Source organism: Lutjanus erythropterus, chromosome 22, assembly GCF_056507025.1.
Source record: "Lutjanus erythropterus isolate fLutEry1 chromosome 22, fLutEry1.hap2, whole genome shotgun sequence".
Classification (NCBI taxonomy): domain Eukaryota; kingdom Metazoa; phylum Chordata; class Actinopteri; order Lutjaniformes; family Lutjanidae; genus Lutjanus; species Lutjanus erythropterus.
Window position 1 is genome coordinate 9,598,653 of NC_139338.1, and position 20,246 is coordinate 9,618,898.

A 20,246-nucleotide genomic window follows, 5' to 3' on the forward strand; every position below is an offset into this window, starting at 1 on the left:
CCGGCTGCCCAAGTATATTTTGTAACCCATTTTGGTAGTTTTTTTTTTTTTTTTTATCCATCCGAGAAAGTGAAACCACCGCTGATTAATTAATACACAATCTGCCCTCCATATATGCTGCTGTACCCCTCTTATCACACAGACTTTCCTGTTAAATGAGGCCTGTTTATGCCGTTGTTTTGTGAAAGCTTGTACGTGCACCTGGTTGGTGCCCGTGTCAGTTGGTAGCATGTTGGTTTCGATCATTTTAATTGGCTCTATCATTAACAACAATCCTCCTCCACATGCAGCGCTCATGCTGCTGTGAAAACAGAATCACGGGTTTAAAAAAAAAAAAAAAAATCCAAAATGTGAGTTGTGTCATTTGTGAGACTTGATTAAAAGATCCTGCCAAAGAAGAAAGTCAAGAAATCAGATCCAAAAGGACAGAGAGTGAGAGAGACGATGAGACAAGAGAGAGACCAAGTAAAGGACCAGAGGTGGTGTGTGTGTGTGAGAGAATTTGCCCCCCCCCCCTCATTGAATTGTGAACTTTTGGTGCTGTAACCCAATATTGTACAATGCAACAACATAGTATCCAAGTGCATTGATCAAATGTACTGGAATACTAAAAGGTTTACGATGCAATTGAGACGACAACCCTGCTAGCATGACGGTGATGGTGCTTCGTGAGGTGTGTGATGACGGCAATATCGACAAAACTGAAATGGATGGAGGAGAAAACTCTAATAAAAGCCCAAACCCAAAAAATGTAAGGATACAGGGTGACAAAAGAAAAGAAGAAGACGGCACCAGCCTTGTGATTCTCGGCGCCATGCAAGCCTTAAACTGGAACAGAAGGAGCTGTTGATAAGTTTTGATGATTGATGATGAGGCTTGATTAATATAAAGTTGTTGTAAGAAAGATCTCTAAAATTATATCAACTTTGAATTAAAAATGAAATAACTGACTGAATGACATGTCAAAAACCTTCACAAAGACTCCTTTATGATGATGACAGGTGTCATGACATGGTTATGACAGGCTTTTGCACACCCCTTCGCATGAAGTGTTACCAAAGCTCAACGATTGAAACAAAGACTAAGACAAATTTATTGCACGTGGATGTTTCAGAGAGCTGTCAGGTCCTTGGTTTGTGATATGGATTGCATTCCAAAATTGACATGAACATTCATCCAAAAATAATCAGATACGAGCAGGAAATCAGAAGTGAGCACAAAGGCCCGAGGAGCGAGCCGAGCCACTTACAGTCTCTCATGTCAGAATTTGGGATTGTGAATCACATGGTGGAGTAGCCCGCTCCCGCTGCAGGCTGGTGTATAATGATTTGATTAGCAAGTCGTCAGGACAATGTGCTAAAGCGGCACTCCTTTTATAGTCCTAAGTTCATACATCAACGACAACACGGCCCTGACAGCTGTCTTGTCGTGTTTATGAAGCGAACTGAGCAGGATTTGTGGCAGATGCTTCACGGAGCGCGTGACAAAGAGTGGGCAAACTCCCTTGTTTGGCGTGACGGGGTTGAGAGCTTCACTCCTCAGCTGTCAGAAGGGAACATCTGTGTTTTGGCGAATGAGCGATGTTTGCTCGGCGACGGAGCAATCGGCTCCCTGCAGCCGTCCGAGGTGACAGTCTCTGTCACGGTCCAAGTAAAGAGTGAGATAGAGATGGAGGGGAACGGGAATGGGGGGGGGTGGGGTTGGGGAGAGAGGGGGTAATCCCTGTATCGAATCCGGCTGCAGAAACAGAGAGGGAAAGTCCAGCTTTTTATGGTTTAGTGACACTCCCTCCGCCCGCCCTGCAATCTCTGTGATGCTGTGGATTACACACTTCAAGGGTGCATCTTCTTACAATTGAGGGAAACTGAAAATTGAATCTTGCACTTTTAAAATGATTACTGCCATGAAAATAAACACATTATGGTTTACTACTAAAGCTGCTTTACAGGCAAGATATTTATGGACATAGACACCAGTCTTATAAGCCTGGAAATGTCTGAAACAAGGAGGAACTTGCCACAAAATTAGACACTAAGTCCCCCTCCACTTAAAAAAAATCTTATTGCTACTTCATTTGGATGTTTGAGCTTCACTGTGCAGAATAATGGATGTGCATATTTGATACTCGATAACTGATTTCATATTCATCTGTTGAAGGGGGAAAGTTTCTCTGTGCTCACGTTAAAACTCAAGTTCAACATTTGTACTTTGAGCAGGATTTGTAACATCACAGCTAGCTTGGAAGCCAATCTTGGTTTACTATTAAAGGAGAGTTTAAGGAAACATGCTGAGTTGAAATATCAGCTTCTGCATCATTCTGGTCTGAACGCCTCTTTTTGTCAGCCTGTTTCACATCAACTAGACTCGGAATCAGTGATGAATGTTGTGTTGAATGTGCTATTGTCTGTTTATGAGTCATTAGAAATCATTAATAAGCTTTCAGAAGGAGTGGATGTTTATAATGGTTAAACTGAGCAATATGTTAATGGAGTCTGGAAGAAAGTAATGGCTAAATTCCACCAGGGGCGGCTGAGCCACGTCAGCCGATGCTGATTGCAGCCATTCTACACAATCCTTGTGATTTCACCAGCAGCGCCTTGGCGAGTCTGTTTTCGACGGACGCCGCGTCAATTAGCACAGAGCACATTGAACCAGCAGGAAGTCAGACACAGAAAAGGCAGGGAGAATCCAGTTAATTTTCAAAATAAAAGACCCCGTGCAGGCCCACGATCATAAAGACAGACAGAAAAGAAACTATTTGACCACGCAGCCTTCTTATCCATGGTAGAAGCACAAAGAGCAAGGAAAGAAGACCTAATCGACAAAGTCTGAGCAATTAAACATAGTTGGGCGGGCAAAACACTCCGCTTCTGAAATGCTGGTGGGGCTTGCAGCCGCAGATGTGCCGTGTTTGGTGGAATCAACCGGCAAGGCAGACAATCACTGAACTCAAACTCCAGAGTATGTATTTTCAGAGCAGCGGGCTTTTGTTTTCAGGATAACAGCTGGGGCTGAGAACTAGCAACAGCAGTTTGGTAACTTCTCTCTCCACAACAATGTTCTTTAGTTGACCAAAGACTTTGACTGTTAGAGGAGTTTGACCAAAATCTATTTGTAACATTTAGTAAAGGCTTTGATTTTATGTCTCCTGGAGAAATACATTATTGCACTGTACAAGACATAATACCTTGTAAAATGTCTCACAGAAGGTTTGCACTGCAGTTACAATCACCTTAAAAATTCTCCCTCAGCCTGCAGAGAGCAGGTGAAGGATGAATTTCCTTTTTTTTTCTCCCTCCTTTGCAAACAACATTCACTATTAATAGGCCAAGGACGATAGTCCTTCACTCACTAATGAAAAGTATTGTGGCTTTGTGTAAGCTCATCAAAGTAGCAAAATAAGTGACACAAATGGGACAACAATGAGAAAAGAGGTCAGAATGGAGATCTACTTACAGTCCTTGATTGTACTAAAGTGTTCTGCCAAAGCAAACACACATTTATATTCCTCTTTCCTCTTACATCTGGTCACTATTATAAAGCATGACTGTATAAGATGATACAGCTTATCTTTCCCTATGGATGTTTTACAAACTGACACGTTGAATCTGTCCTTTTTCAGGTTGAATTTTCACTAAGAAATCTTAGCTATTAGGTACAGAAATACCTTTTTATACATTGTCAGCACCAGTGTTCTAGCTTCAGCTCTTGTCAAACAAAATACAGTCTAAATCTTTGTTAAGCTCTCACCTGCCTGTGCATGCAAACACAGAGTTTGTAGACACGTCAGAAACCTGCCACCAGCCAAGTCTATCACTGTGATGGAAAATCAGTGTAGAACTGACTGTTAGTTAATTATATCACACAGCCAGGACCATGTTAGGAACAGAGAGTTAGCTAACAAAGCGTGTTGTGGTGTGTCTGTGCTGTGCATTAAACTGGGAGTCAAGCTAAGTTAACTTTATTTCAGAATGTAGGTTACTTCATCCATGTAAAAATGACCATAGCTGTCTGAGTTTTGGCTTTGAGAAAATTCAGCACACGATAACCTAAACTAATCGTTAGCTACTTGACCATCAGGCTAATCTGGCAGTAACCTGATGTTCACATGCTAACGCTAACCGGAGTCTTGCATAACCAGAACTATCCCCACAAGTACGGCTCCACACATGATCATTCTTCTACAGAAATACAAAATACAAGAAACAAAAAAAGTTCTGGCTCGTTTCCATTTCTTTATACTAATCACATTCACAATCACTAATCACATTGTCTTGGGCGGTGCTAAGCCCAGGACGCAGCAAGGCTGTTTCACCTAGTTATGCTCTTCTGTGCTGTGATTGGCTACTGCAACCGTGCTGCGCTACTGCAACTGTGGTACAACTAGTACCTGTCACCTCAACAACACCTGCTTGTGACTGATAAAGTCAGTCAGTAGTTTTGTGCCTAATCCTCACCAAACCGCAACTGAAAAAAGTCTAGAAAATAAATAGTCCAAAAAAGGTGGAGGAACTAGTCACTACTCAATAGTTTGAGAGGGAAAAGAACAAATAATATTTAAAATACAGAATTCACTTGATATTATTTGGAAGATTTCCTAATTTGAAATTGCTAAACGTTCTGGATGAAGTGGGAGTTAACTATTAGCATATGTTTACATTATACTGTGTAAGCACAAAATGATATAGCACATCAGTCTCCTTTTTACTTGATAACAAAATAGTGCACTGTTGCTACTAGACCGCTCTGTAGCGTTCTTTACATGCAATGAAGAACTGATAGGCACTAGACTTGCTAACTAGCATGCTAATGAGCTACTAAAGAGCCCAGTTTGGCCGCCGGGAACAGAGTAAAGGAACATAACAGAGGGGAACATAACTTGAAACTTTTTTGATGTATTGTTCAGTCTCGCTGTCAGAACGGGAGAAAAAAATCATATTGGGCAAAGTGTCAAGCTCGGGGGTTGTTCACTGTGTCTCTAGGCAACAGTAAACCAAATGTTATTATTTCTCCATCGACAGCAATAAAGTGAAAGTAGACTCTGGGCAGTGCTGCACTTTGGCCTGTCAAAACTTTTCCATTCATTTTCTTTTTCTTTTCAGCAGTTTAAAAACCTTCAGTGGAAACCGGCTCTGCCTAATAATGTTGATTTAATTTATAATACTGTAACTGTATTCTAAAAGAAAACTCGGTAAAGGAAAATTAATGCATTTTCAGTATTACAAGAAAATCATTCGAAACAAGGTTTAATATGCTTTGCTCATAATTTATGTTGAGTTGTTGGACGGGTGTACTGAGGTGTGTGCAGTGCAGGGACATTACTGCTACAGTAAATCACAGATAAAGTTGGCAGCCGTGGCAGACTCAGACTGTCTGAGGGGCAGTGGAGAAAAAAAATAGAGGCACAAGTGCAGTGAAAAACATTACGCTTTTGAGTTAAAACAGTTCCAATTCCTGGATTTCTCCAATTGAGGGACACCTTAGAGGGCATTTGGCCATGTTTTGTCCACTAACAGGGCACTATAGAGGGCACTTTACTACATTTTGTCCTCTAGAAGGGCACTTTAACCCATTTTGTCCACGAGAAGGGCACTTCAGAGGGCACTTTGTCCACTGGAAGGGTTGGCAGCATTACTGAAGAATGCTTTATGATATATTTTCATTTAATTGAGGAAGGAATTTGCTGTGGTTGCAACAGTAAGATGTTTTCATCTTTTGTGTGTGTACACATTTTTTTAGAAGCGATGGTTCCTCAGTAAGTGTGTCCACTCACCAAGGTCACGCCTCGAGTGGAGTCTTTCTAAAGCGGGCTCATTGGTCTGCTGCCATCCAATTTGTTTCACGGAGAGGAAGGGAGTGGGAGGGCAGGACGGAACGACTGAGACGATCAGACTTTAGGTCAGAGATGGGGATTTCTTGCTTCATTCAGTTTTAAACAAATTCACTTTGTACTCTTGAAAGGAAATCCGATGATCTACACCGCAGGCTTATACGCCTCACAACAGAGCCAACTCATAACAAAGGGATAAAAGTCCAATCTCTGGATAAATTTGAGCACGCAAATCCAGGAGAACTACTGAGGTGACACCAGTGAAAAGAATATGCATTATTCCTTAATAAAGGTGTTCATTTGCATTTGAAAGTGTCCTCAAGTGAAGCACACAATATACTGAAGATAGGAGAATGCCTGTCTCTGCTGGCAAGAGGAGAAATAAAGCACTGCAGACAATCAGAGGATAATTACATTTCATTTAAGCTTCAGTTTATTACTATTTGTTTTTCATCTGCTATCCTCCAAACTTCAATGCGCTGTTCATGTTTCATGCCTGTGGCGATCATCTGTATACATTATGTGTTTCACTTCAAGGCCTATTCTCTGACAAAAGGTAGGCTGTACATTATACATGAAGACTAAAACGCACAATTAAAACCTCCAACCACTGCAGACATCTTCCAAGTCGGTTTGTTTCTTCCCAAAACACCCATTTGAATCTTTGTTAAAACCTGCAATATAAAGACCCCCAGTGGCAATAAAAGCTCCACTATCAAACAAAAATAAATGAATAAAACCTCTAACAGTAATACTTCAAAGTAATTACAACCAGGAGAATAATCTTTATTATTCTGTCCTGATGAAATTCCAGGGAATATTCAATGAAAACCCCTAACGATCGAGCTGATCATAATTAAAGGAATAATTGAACATTTCCGGAAATACGCTTACTGTATTTGCTTTCTTTCTTAGAGCGAGATTAGGAGATCAATATCAATCTCGCCTGTCCATTAAAGGTGCAGTAAGTTGTTTGTTTAACCCACACATAAATATAATACAGTTTTAGGGGGAGTTATGTATTTGAGCACTTAGCTGATGCATTTTTGTGCAGTGAAAGCGTTTAAGTGGACTCCCAGATAAGGAAGCTACTGCTCATGGTTAGATTAAATTAATTGTATGGGGTTTTTTTTCAGGGCAGACAAAGAGCAAAATTAGAATGAATGTGGTATTATTTCTGCCTACCAGATGAATGCAAGTCCAATATTCCATATCTTTTGAGCTTTGGTTTGAGCTTCACCACCTCCAGAGGGAAACATCTGCCTCTTTGCCTGCTACATGCAACGCTATGTTCACCAACGAGGCTAATTGCTATCTTTGTCTTCTGTTTAGTGCGGCTGACTGATATGCAAAATGAATCATTTTGCAATTATTTGGATTTGTGATCACCATATGAGTCACAATTTTTAGTGTGAAAGGTTACTTTTGCATTTAATTTTTACTGTCAAAAATACAAAAATGATAATGTGATTTCTGCTGGGGTCTTTACCAAACAACCTTAAATCTGGAGGATGTGATTCACAGGACCACGCGTCTCTGTAGCACCACAATGCTTCATTTATAATGGTATGTTGTAACACATTTTTACCAGAAATTATCAAAAATTGCAGCTTCTGCGTTTTGGATATTGCAAAAATGAAATGAAAAAACAAAGACAAAAGAGTTGTTGGCCATAAAAATAAAAAACGATGAGGTTAAAAGATGCTAAAACGTTTTTTAGAGCTGAGAGAAACTGCAAAGTCAGGTGATAATTCTCCGTGGGTTCATCATTATATGAGATCCTTTAAAGATTACACGTGGTCATCTGATCACTAAACATCTTTATGATATGAATCATATGGTTATGGAAAGGAAAATATAAACTGTATCACTCCCTGTGCAGCAGAAAAGCAGTTAGACAATCCTTTATGAAGTGGATCACTTTGTTGTGTTATAAAAGCAAGAGGAGAGCAGCTAAACAGACGTTCACTCATAAGAAAATGCACTGATGACTAAACAGCATATAGTCTCGGATAACACAGCAGTATTTTTTGTATTTCTACAAAGTTGCGAAGACCTCCACCTCAAGGTCAAGATGTAAAATGGCCTCAAACTGTAACAAATCTTCGGTGCCTCGCTCTGCCGAGCACACCGCCGCACCAATGACAACACAGCACATTCAGGGACAATGAGATGTCATTTATAGAATTGCACCTTTAGACAGCACCCAACAAATGGCGCTGTAGTGCTCTGCCCTGCACTCTGTCACCAATGACCCTTTTTCTTTCACACAAACACACGCACACACACACACCGATGTGAATTGCACAGCACAACATCGGCTGGCCACCATTTCAACCCAGCCTGCAATTCTTCGGCTAAACCAGCGGCCATAAATCTGTCACAGTGAAGGTGAGCATTAGCACCCACCGCTCGAGTGCAAATACCTAGGTGTACAATTTGAGGTCCATTTCAGCAAATACATAAACCTCACCATTACGTTGCTATGACACTCAACATTTGAGTGGATTTCCTTCCACATCTCTCTCCAGCTGCCTTGTCCCTGTTTGGTGTCATGAAGCTCTTGGCCTCGATGGAGGTTTACGTCATTTTGGTGATGGAAAAATCCATGAAATCATTAAAGATCAGTCGGGTCTATTTAGTTGTTCAGCGTATTTTTGTTCCTCCCTTGAACTAAAGTGGCCAAATGACATGATATCATATATATGTCCAGATATTTCAAGCACGCCCAGCGAGCATTCTGGGAAATGTATATGACTCATTGAAGCAGATAAGACGCGTTGGGATGGTATTGACAGCAATAGTGACAAGGTTTTGATGTCTGTCTGACTGAGACTTAATGGTACAGTTGACAGCTTTGCTTTGTAGCTGTTTTAGCTAACATTAACGTTAGCGTCACAGGCTGACAGGATAAGCTGCCACAGTCCTAAAACCTGAATTCAGAGGCTTTACCAATGATATGAGGAGCTTAAAAGTTTAACTGGGAGATTCAGACGAACGTTCACCAGCGGTCTGTCTTTTACATTTGACAGTTGCTAAGCTACATGCTAGGTATCTGTTTGAAATTGATGTGAGACGATCGCCTAAATCCTTCATAAATCAAGATTTACTTTTGTTGCTTTGCCAACTTGCGGAATAAACAGATGACTGTTGAGATGTCAAAAGCTGATAGCATCAAAGTTTTGCTTACTAGCCTAACTTCAACATGCTAAAACTTTGAGACAGTGTTGATTATGTGAATTTTGTAGTTAAAGTTAGCTATAAAACCAATTCATCTTTAAGCCCAATCCAGTACGGTTTCTAAATTCAGTATACTGTATTTAGTTAGCCTACTAGTTTGACTTCCAAATGCTCTAGCTTATTAAGACACTGTTAATGATGTGACTTTTATTGTTAAAATTGGGGATCTGAAAATTGCACTGTTCCAAATTGCTATTTAGCTACAAAAACAATTCATCTTTAAGCCCTGTCCAATATGGTTTCAAGCTGTCCATATTTCCTAAATGAACTATAATAGAAGGTCTCCATCTCCCATTCTCGCTCCAACTTTTTCTCCTTCTTCAAAATATAAATGTAAGTAAATTTTAAATAAATGTAGACATTGAATGCATTTGAATTTTTATACTTAGGAGATGCAAGCGAGTCCAGTGAATATCAGTCTGTCTTTCTTCATCTGCATAATTTCAGAAAAGTTTCAAGACAACACCTCCAACTGCTTGTGAGGTGTTTTTATATGTGTGCACACAGTGCATTTGAAAATTGTTTCTCCTGTGTGTGTTATCCTGCATGTCTGGGTGATAGACATTTATAATTTTAGAGGTCACACTAAACATGCAAGTCCTGTCTGTGCTATTTTGACACATCGCTCGATTCTAATTCCTTTGTGACGCTGGGAGGTATGAAAAAAAATCTGTGCAAAAGGTCATGTTCGCACTGCCAAAATAAACTTAATTACACAAATAATCTGAGAACCCCAATGAGGTTTAGCCAATCTATATGTCAATGAAGCAGGCAGATAAGAGACGTGAGGAGGTAAATAAGGCGTAAACGCAGCTTGTAACATTGTATGCTCACGCCATACGATACCATGCTTCTTCCAGTAATTACCGTACCGCTGCTGCATCCCCGTTTGAAATCTGATCGTTGTCTGTCAATGCTAACACACTGTGCCAGATGGCTTATGCAGTGTGGCCTCGGCTTCGCTGCACTTCATTAGGGAGAGGCAGTGCAGAGGGAAAGGTACTGTGGAGGGGGATGGATTAGCCACTGCGGCCCGCTCGCGCTCTTCCACTCCGCCATGGAGCCTAAAGAGACTTATCGAAGTCTGTTGGGGCAGCGGAGGGTCTTCACCTTCTGTTCATGTTCCCGCTGTAAGAGCCTTCTGCTGGGGGGGAGAGAGGGGTGGAGGTGCAGGGGAGAGAGAGTGAGAGGATTTGGAGACGGTGATCTAGGGCACATTCACAGCTGTAGTTTGTTTTGAAAAGCAAGACGACGGATAAGAGCCTGTATCTCCTCTTGATAAGAGCAAATATGCATTCAGACAAGCTAAGCTACTGTGTGGAACAGCACCCTCTTTCTGTTGTGAGCAAGAAAGCCTTTAAATCCAACGGAAGGGCTCACACTGTGAAATGACAGAGAGGAGCCTAATAGGGATGTGTGTTGGTAAAATAAACCAAATCTGGTGTTAAAATGCATATCCCTTGTTTGATGCTGTTCCAATGATAAGAATGCTATTTGTTGACCTGAAATAGGCTGAAACTAACACTGTAATAAATTACCTGCTCATGGTAACACTCATCTTCCTTTCTCCCAGGATGAGTGAACGATACACGCAGATCGGAAGTAAAGGGGCTCTACTTGTAATGGTGCTTGTGATCAGTGTCTGGGAGATGACTGTACCAATGGAAGCAACTACAGGTGAGTACAAGCAAACTAAACCTTCCTTTTTTCATGGCCATTGTTTTTGAAGGGAAAATTCACAGCAGCTCACTGCTTGTTTCCATGCTGGTACTCCTCTCTGCTTCTCTACAATGGGGGAGTTATTATGACCTTTAACTACTGACTATCAATAAATATGTCCTACAACCACACTTTAAATAACCCAAACTATAAGAATCTTTTTCTGTCCTATTGCTGTAACTTCTCAAAACAACTCTCTGTATGTATACCTGATTAAACACTTGTTTCTATTGGGAACAAATGAGGCAAACTAACAAAAGGTTATAACTGTCATCTCCTGCTTCTGTATTTATGCAATTTGTGCTACTTGCCACACCATCTTCAGAACATAAATATCTTCCAGATACCACTTAACGAGTTTCAAAAGCTATTGTATTGTTAGTCATTGGTTGAGAAGCATTATTAGCATAACGTGTGACAGACCTCCCTGCCTGGCTTACAGTGTGAACAGCTTGGTTTATGTGTTATATTGAGATTTTCTATCAGAATGAGTGATAAGACTTACAGCAAAACAAGCTTCATATTTATACAAAATCTTGTATTTTGTGCTGATGTTTGATAATGTGAAATTACTTTCATAATATTACAGGATAAGGCTGATTGTATTCTGTATTTTCTTTTTAATATTGACCAACAACTGTTGTAACAAAAGTTATTCCTCTGCACCAAGGAGCTGCAGTGTTGTTCAAAAAAAAAAGAAAGAAAGTCACAACAACGAATCTCACAGTTGTACTCGCTGACATATTACTTCATTACTATGAACACACACTCCATACTTTATTTTGGATTAATCCAACACACACTGTGTGTACTAATGTGTATTAATGTGTATTAATCCACAACTGAAATTAGTCCCCAACAAATGCATTATTTAATCCTGTTTGAGAACATCTGCTAAAATATACGGTGCCCAGCTGTTGTAGTAAATTACAAAGATTTTTTTTTTTTTAATTAAAGCATATATGTGACTTGTTTTAAAGATTAACACACATCTTCACTTGAAACAAGTGATCCTGAAGCTAAGCACCACAGATGGGGTAGGGAACGGATTCAACAATCAATGGGTTTAGACTTTTGATAAAGCCTGCCATGTCTTTTTTTCCCCTCCTAATTACTTTTATCAGAGCCCCTGTGTAGCAAGCAGCAGTTTTAAAAATTAAATTAAAAATGAATTAGGAGCTTTCCATCAGTCCAAACATTTTAAAGAATTGTTTTTATATAGGTATTTGCACTTCAATGATGTTAAGGGAATCACATTACAACAGACTGGTCAAAATTGATGCAGCAGAGCCCGAGATGTGCTGACTTGAAGTCCCCAGTGTGAGTCAAATTCTGAAATCTTGCATCCTACATATCCCATAATGCAACTCAATAGATAGATTTGTTTTTATTGTCCTCAAAAGGGAAATTTCCTCAAAGTGTGCATTATTGAGGCCACCAGGTCATAGTTACATTGTACAGAACATACACTCCATCACTACATACATGAACACATAAAGACTCATACATAGTGCTTTATTGCGTCAGTGTAGTGGGATTCAGCATCACTATGGCAGCACAAACTGTGTTGTCATGACAGAGTCATAGTATCATGTGTTATTTGTAGTTCCTCACTGCCTAATAAATGGCTACATCTCCACACAGCATTTTTAACACAAGCTTACTCTACAAATTAAAACTTATTCTGCAAGCCAAAGCTGAAAGAGGCCTACTGGCGTCATCAAGGGTTATTTTCTTAGACTTGAAAAAAGCTCCTTAGAGAAGACACCAAACAACTTCTTTCACAGGCTGAGTCATACGCTCTATGACGAGTAAACTGATACTGATGTGTAGAATATGAGTTCCCCTTTGACATGTTTATTCCAGTAGATATAAGGAGCCGGAAAGCTTTGAATGACAGGAGTCCTACCAAGTGAACCGCTGTTCATAGAACAAGGAAAACAAGGAGGTAGCAGAAATCTGATGACAGACAAAGAGCATTGAAAGTTATAAGCAGTGCGATTTTGCGGTTTTGTTTGCTTTTTTTTTTTATCACTAGACAATGAGATAAAGTTGAATCAGACACTTCTAGAGACTGTATGTCATGATTGATGTTTCCAGCATCAATGCACATCACATGTCAGTCTCTCTGGGTTTTATTTCAGCAGCATCATTGCTATACTGCATATAAAAGTAGTAAATAAAATACTTTGAAATAAACTGATCAGAAAGCCATAAGGAAATAATAAACAAAATAAGATGTTAGGCCAAAAAGAATAAAGCCCTGTTGTCATTCTTCGCTATTGTTTTTGGCTGCTGTTGCTGTAGCTGAGGTTTTATTAGCCATTATTATACACCAGGCGGGAATCATTTGATCACTTGTGTGTGTGTGTGCGTGATCAACAGACCTGCAGCTTGTCCACACCTAATCTCAAATACTACTGGGTCTCATTTTTGGTACACATTCATGACTGTGTGCTGACAGACCTCTGTGATTCACAATTTTTGAAAAACCTTAAAAAGCCCTTTTTATGGCTCAACGCCCGTGACAGCAGTGGCCGGAGGCGTTGTGTTTTCAGGTCATGCTGTTTTTGTGAACGCGGTATCTCAAGAACGCTTGGAGGGAATTTCTTCAAACTTAGTACAGATGACAACTTGGACTAAGGAATGAAGCGATTAGATTGTCGTGGTCAAACGTCAAGGTCACTGTGACCTTGGTACAAATGAGGATGAACTGCCTTCCTATCCTATTAACTGCCAAGACTGGTGTTAACGTGGTTATTATTGTTCAATGTCCTGTTCCAAATTTCAAATAAATAGAAAGAAATATAGCCAATGGGTCTCGAGATTGGATGGCCCAAATAGGCCAAAGTTTTCCTCCACTTCAAGACAAACAACTTTCCTCTGTTCACAAGCTTGTTGAGTCTCCATCCGTCTGTTCACACAGCTCTGTGGGACGCAGCTGAACTTGCGGAGGCTTGTTTGATTCGCTCGTGGCGCGAACCCACAGCTCTCCATCAAAAACAGAGTGACCTGCCACACCGGTGCAAGCAGAGGCGCAGGACACACACACATCAAGGGAGCGCTGCCACAGCAGCTGCCACTTCTATTGTGAGGTGTTTGGAAAAGAATTTCTCACTACAAATAAAATGTCACAGTAGTGAATGGGGGAGTAATTGGATTGAAACAGCTATTTCGGAGGTATGAGTCAAACTTGTCTCCCCTTGCCTCATTAAAAGTGTTGTCGAGTCGTCACTAGTAAAACCCAGGGAGATCAATTATGGCGACTCAGCAACATTACAAGTAGAGGCCGACCCACATGTTTCATCACCGGGAGTCCCACTGACAATACACAGCCTCAGGTAATTGGTGGTGTGCAGGCAGTGATGCTGCTGGACAGGATGTCCATTTGCGAGCATGATACGAATCACACATACTTTGCCTCTCTTTGTCGACCAATTAGATGGGAGCGCGGCGCTTTGATGTGCGTGCCTTTGATTGGCAGAGATCCCCACTCAAGGCGCTCATCATTTTTGCAGGAAGTGGATCAGAATAATCTCGCACGCATTCAATTTCTCTCTGATAGCCACCACAGCCCCCTAATTTCCCCTGGGTGTTATTTCTGTTGCTGTAAACCTGTTATCATTCAAGGGATGAAATGAGCCCAGAACACGTCCAAAATAGAGAAAATGTATTTCTTCCCGGAGAACACAAGAAGGAGACGAGAACTAAGCCTACTCTCTGACAAGCAGGGCAAATTTAGTTCATTTCAGCGAGCAGGCAAGTTGATTTACTAATGCACATATGAGCTTTCACTTCTTGAAATATCCGGTTCGTGTCAGCAAAGACGGGATCACATTTGCACCATCAAACATGCTTTTCTGCTCTCTGACAGTTATGTAAATTCAGTTTATTTTCCTCTCTGATATTTGAAGAAAGAAGGTTTGCCTTTGCTCTCTCTTGTCACACAGTGATAGTGCAAAGAGGAGTCTGTCCTTTTCTACCGTGGCTGTTTACAAGACAAACTTAAAAAGTGTCAGCGGTCACTCTGTTTGCCTTTGTGCGTGTCCTTTATTGACCAGAAGGCAGGCAGAGCAGAGGGAGGAGTCAGACAGGATTCAGTCCCTGGCCGGCTCACCTCACAAGTTCTACAGACATCTGATTTATTTTCATTAGCATCTATTGTAATCGATCCTTTGTTACCTACTTTCTGTGCTTGTACATGCCCCCTTTGAATTTAACTTGTTTTTCCTTTCCTTGTTGTTTTGTTAGCCTTCTTACTGTTTATGCAAGGCATCCGAACTGAATGTGTTGATGTTTAATGGAAGTAAGAGTATTTAGTCACCTCCAAAAGGTGCCTGTTTTGTTTATATAATAAATCTACAAAAATCTATGAACACATTTGTAAGTTGTATCATGATGATATCTCAGAAGTAAGAAAGGTATGAAGAAAATAAAAGTATTTAAATTCATTTGCATGTTTTGCATATGAACTGTTAACACTAAGCTGGAGATATACTTCCTTTATAACCATGCAATCGAGTAGAAAACTGGTTGCAACGTCAGCAGTATTGTTCACATACTCACCTACAGTATGTACTTTGCGTGCTATCGGCGGATTCTACTAAAGAGCCTACAGAGAATTCATAGATTTGCGTGATGCTAACAGGAAACGTGGTGACACTCAAGGCGGTTACCATTTTATCGATTCTGAGATCACAGCACAGAAAGCAACAGCGGTGCCATCATAGATGTCACAATTCTTCAAATCCAAGATTCAATTTGACTTTCAATATCCATCCATCTAGGAATCAAGTATTGATTTGTAAATATCAACAGATCTTTGGATTTATGACCTGACAACTGACATTTACATCTTTAAATTCTGCTTTCAAATTACCGGCACCACAGACGAAGAAGTCAAGAAGTGTTCTGGCCATTAGGGCTATTACCACTGAAAGGCTATTTTGGATGAAACGCTAGTTGCCATGGATACATGTGAACAACACTTAGACTCTCGCTGTCCATCAGTGCTATTCTCATCTAGCAGCTAGCTATCAAAGAAGTGGATAAATCTCATACTCACGCTAAACACTGTGTTGACTTTGAAGTGTTGCTTTCAATTATGATGAAAACTAGACAACTGTTTTTTCCCCCAGAGCATATAATGCAGAAAATGATGCTTCTGGTGATTTAGATTCATTTTTTTATTTAATCTATTCTTTATTTTCTCAGTCTTCTTTGACTTTGATGAGTATGTTAAATTATTTAACATGTCAAATAAAATGTATAATATTCTATTTCTATTTGTTTTATTTTATTTGATCTATTTTCCCTTCCCCCCCCCAAAAAAAATCCCATATTGATCAGGCTCTACACATTATTGGTGTTAAGCAACGGGCAGGAAATTGCTATTCTGGTTGGGGAAGGAAGATTAGTAAAATGAAAAGACAAAAAACAAACAGTTTAAGAAATGGATGCACAAAAATTCACTGAGAGTCAACAGGTTGCCAAGTGTATTTTGACATGTAAAGATACTATCTTTTACAGACATGTAAGAGTTAATCCTCAGTGAATGAGGCGACATTAAAAATATAAATTTAAAAATCAACATAGATTGAGATGTTACATCATCAGAAAAATGTCAGGGATACATCTCCACCTGACTTTTAAATTCCAGCCTTCAAGTTATGCTAGCATGATCCCTGCAGACACATTACAGCCTTCAGCATCCACAATGGAAAACCACTTAGCAAGAATCAAAGCACACAGGTTGCTGAGGGGGGTCTTGAACTTGAGTGGAATGAAAGATATTTGATGGTTTGTCGTCAGTATTTTCAGACACTAGCAGCGCTCAGGTGGTCGAGGTGCTTTCCTTACTATTGGAAAGGTTGCATCAACGCATGACCTCGACATCTGTCTTACGTGTCAAAGATTACTGCCTACTCTGCAGCTGAAACTTTCTGCACTTTGTAATAAAAATGACTTATATGATGCATGAGAAGCGTTTTGCCAAGAAAGGAAAACACTGCTCGCACCCTTGAGAGAGCAGTAAGTAACAGCCGGAGACACTACAGGATCCCCATGTTAAACAGAACAATCAATCCACACGCTCAGTGTTTACAGTTGCATCGAGTTTGTTCTCTGAATCGGATTTGTAATCACGCTTTGACTGAAGCATTTCCTCGTCTGTCATCTGTTGAACAGCTACTAACAAACTAACAAATAGTTTGAGGGGGAAATCTGTTCATCACAATTAACACAGCAGCTCTACACCTCATTATGTAGGTTTATACAGAGGGATTTACACTCATTGTCGATCATTTCTCCTTATGAGAGGTGGTGTTTCTGGCTGCAGACACACAGCTGCGTATAAAGCAAAGCAATGATTACATTATCATTCACAACAGCATCATGAATCATACAAAGTATGCATCACTTGCAGTTTCTTCTGTCTCCAGAGAGCAACGTACAAAAGCTTCTCAAGCAGACTAATTTCAGTGCTGCACAGACAGAAGTGGCCCATCACTTCTCGATGAAAGCACCTCCAGTTCAAAGGATTCACTCAACGGTACAAACGGCTGGTAAACACATGATGCCGTCTGATAGACATCATCAAGTGTTCATGTTATAGAAGTTCTCAGGATCTGATCCTGAATTAATTTGACTTAACTGAAACAATATGCTGTGGTTTCACAAGAGGTTATGTGCTGGACTGTTCTTTGGCTCGTGATTCTGAACTCTTTGCATACAATTTGGTTTTTGTACAGATTAAAGGTCCAGTGTATAAAATGTATGGGTATTTATTGACAGAATATGACAGAAATTGAATATGATATTCAAACATATGTTTTTTTAGTGTATAATTACCTTAAAATTGAACTGTTGTGTTTTCATTACTTCAGAATGAGACAGAGGAAGCAGAGGCCACCATGTTGCATCGCCATGTTTCTACAGTAGCCAGGATTGGACAAACCAAACACAGGCCTTAGATTCTGCCTTTCATATTTTTCGTAGACATGAATTTGAAAGAGGAGAATGATTTGCTTTGTGTTTGCTATCTGAAAGTTCACCACTAGATTCCAGCTTAAGAGGCTCTAGTAGGTGGATTTTGTGACCTTTGAACAGAGTCAGGCTTGCTCTTTAACCATCTATTCTTATAATTACCTATCACCATCTATTAGTTATGCTTGTCTGTTTATTCATACATTATTGTGTATTTATTGTTGTGTTTTATATGTGAAGCACTTTTTTAACGCTGGTATCGATAAGTGCTGTGCCAATAAATGTATATTTAACTTATTATTGTACTTATCTTTTCAGTTTTTAAGCTAAGCTTAGATAAGTTTTGTTGGCTTTGCTTCATATTTAAAGAGCGAGGGAGTGGTATTTGCCTCTCACCCTGAGAGTAAAAAGGTGAATTTCTGTTTGCGGTTTGCAGTTCTCTGTCTCTGTGCTGTCCAAGGTCCTGAAACAACAGCAGCGCTGTCCATTGTTCTGCTATAGAGAAAATTACATCATGTCTGCTGTGCAGTGCAGCCAATAGTGGAGAGGGAGGCCCCTGAAAGACAATATTTTGGCTCATGATTGAGGTATGGACTGACAGCCCTGACAAGTTACAGTTGTCAGCACACTGATCAGCTCTTGCATCCTCTGTGTCTGGCAGCTGATATTTCAAATATCAAATTTGCACGTGATGTGAGCCTTCAAGACCCCCTCACTTTCAGCCAATCAAATGATAGCACAGTGTGCCTAGATCAGTCATCCTGGAGCTGTAGCCTCTGGAAGGGCACATTGAAGTGATCTAATATGAATTCCCTAAAAAGATAATGTCAACGAGTTTGCTCAAATATTGGTCGGGAAGATTCTGTCCTCCCAAAATACTGGTAGACACAAATCCCTTCTGGCCACACACAAACCTACACACTTGGTAGAAAGTGTGCAGGTCACAGTCACAGCACCTGGGATTACATCATGACTATGTGATAAAAAAAAGGTGCTAGGAAAAGAAATGAGAGCCGGGGACAGAAGTAAAAAGATTTTTTAAACTTGAAGATAAGAGCACAGGGCAGGAAGAAGAGCAATATATGGTAGAGAGGATGATTTATAAAGGAGGACGATACATCCAGCATTCTTCTCTTTTCTTTTCTCAGAGTCAGGCCTCAGTTCTTCAGTTCTTATTTTTTTACGAGATCTAACGTATGTATCTTGAAATTAGGGTTTTGTCATGAAACAGAATGAAGTTATGCAATCATGTCACACAGCACAGCACCTAGTCAAGAAATCATTTGACCTACACCTTGTCCACAAATAGCAGATATAACATGGTCTTACATATTAATTGTCTATTTTAATGCAGTCAAAACATGTTTTTACACATTTTATATTATGGTGATTAGGAATTTAAAAGACAGCTTCGCTGTTCATTGATCGAGGCTAAAATGAGGCCACAAAACTTTTAAAGTAAAAGTTTAGAGGATGTCTATATTTTGGACTACTTTGTCTGATAAAGTAATAATGTTTCATATTGATTTGTCTGTGCAAAAATATTGCACTTACAGCAAGTCATACACTGCAACATAAGCACTCACTCTATTACTTTTTAAAGATTTTGTCTTTAAAAGAACATCAGGGTGCTGAGGCTTACTGTAAGTTGATTCTAAAGCTGCAATTGTTTTATTGGTTATTAATCAATGATTAAATTATCTGCCAACTATTTTAACAATCAATTAATTGTGAATTAGTTTTTTGATGTCGTCTCTGATCGTCTGGGACATGACAACTTTCTGTCCCCAAAGTGAAGAGACAGCATTCAGTTTTTTATTCATCACATCTCTGGATCAAAACTCCCAGAAACAGGAGGTTTGCTGCCAATCAGTTCTTTTAAATCAAGGCTGAAAACTTTTCTATTTGTTGTTGCCTTTCATCAAACCACATCTGAGGCTTCTGATTAATATCTGCACTGTAGCCTTTACTTTCCTGTTTTCTTATTTTTATTCTATTTTTAACCTTTTAATTGTATTGTGGCCTTGTGTTCTTTTTAAATGTTTGTCTTGATGCCTTTTATGTTTTATGTAAAGCACTTTGAATTCCATTCTTGTTGAAATGTGCTACACAAATTGGACTGTGGACAAAAAGACATTTGAGGATGTCATCTTGGGCTTGGGAAAACAATGATCAACATTTTTCACCATTTTATGGACCAAAAAACTAATCGATTAATCAAGAAAATAATCAACAGATCAATCAACAATGAAGATCATCATTAGTTGCAGCCCAGGTTGATTCTTTCTTGTGTTTATGTGGCAACACTGTGTTATCACTTGCTCTGATTAATCATGAGAAGGTAGCAATATATTTTTTAACAGGTTTCTTTTCTTGGCGGGATGATTGATGCTTTGGCTCGCTGGGTGTGGGTTTTGAAAGCTCACACATCTGATGCAAACAGTGTGTCTTCATTTTTCAAACACAATCTGTT

The 20,246-nt window shown here is 39.7% G+C and overlaps 1 protein-coding gene across 1 annotated transcript in view; it reads left to right on the forward strand.

Moving 5' to 3' along the window:
- The window catches only part of LOC146306629 (chemokine-like protein TAFA-2), a 92,368-nt gene that overhangs the window by 50,724 nt on the left and 21,398 nt on the right, over positions 1-20,246 (forward strand). The window contains exon 2 of the mRNA XM_084710894.1: positions 10,644-10,747. Coding sequence (XP_084567020.1) covers positions 10,645-10,747 — 103 coding nt within the window. The 5' untranslated portion in view covers position 10,644. The remainder of the gene's footprint in view (positions 1-10,643; positions 10,748-20,246) is intronic.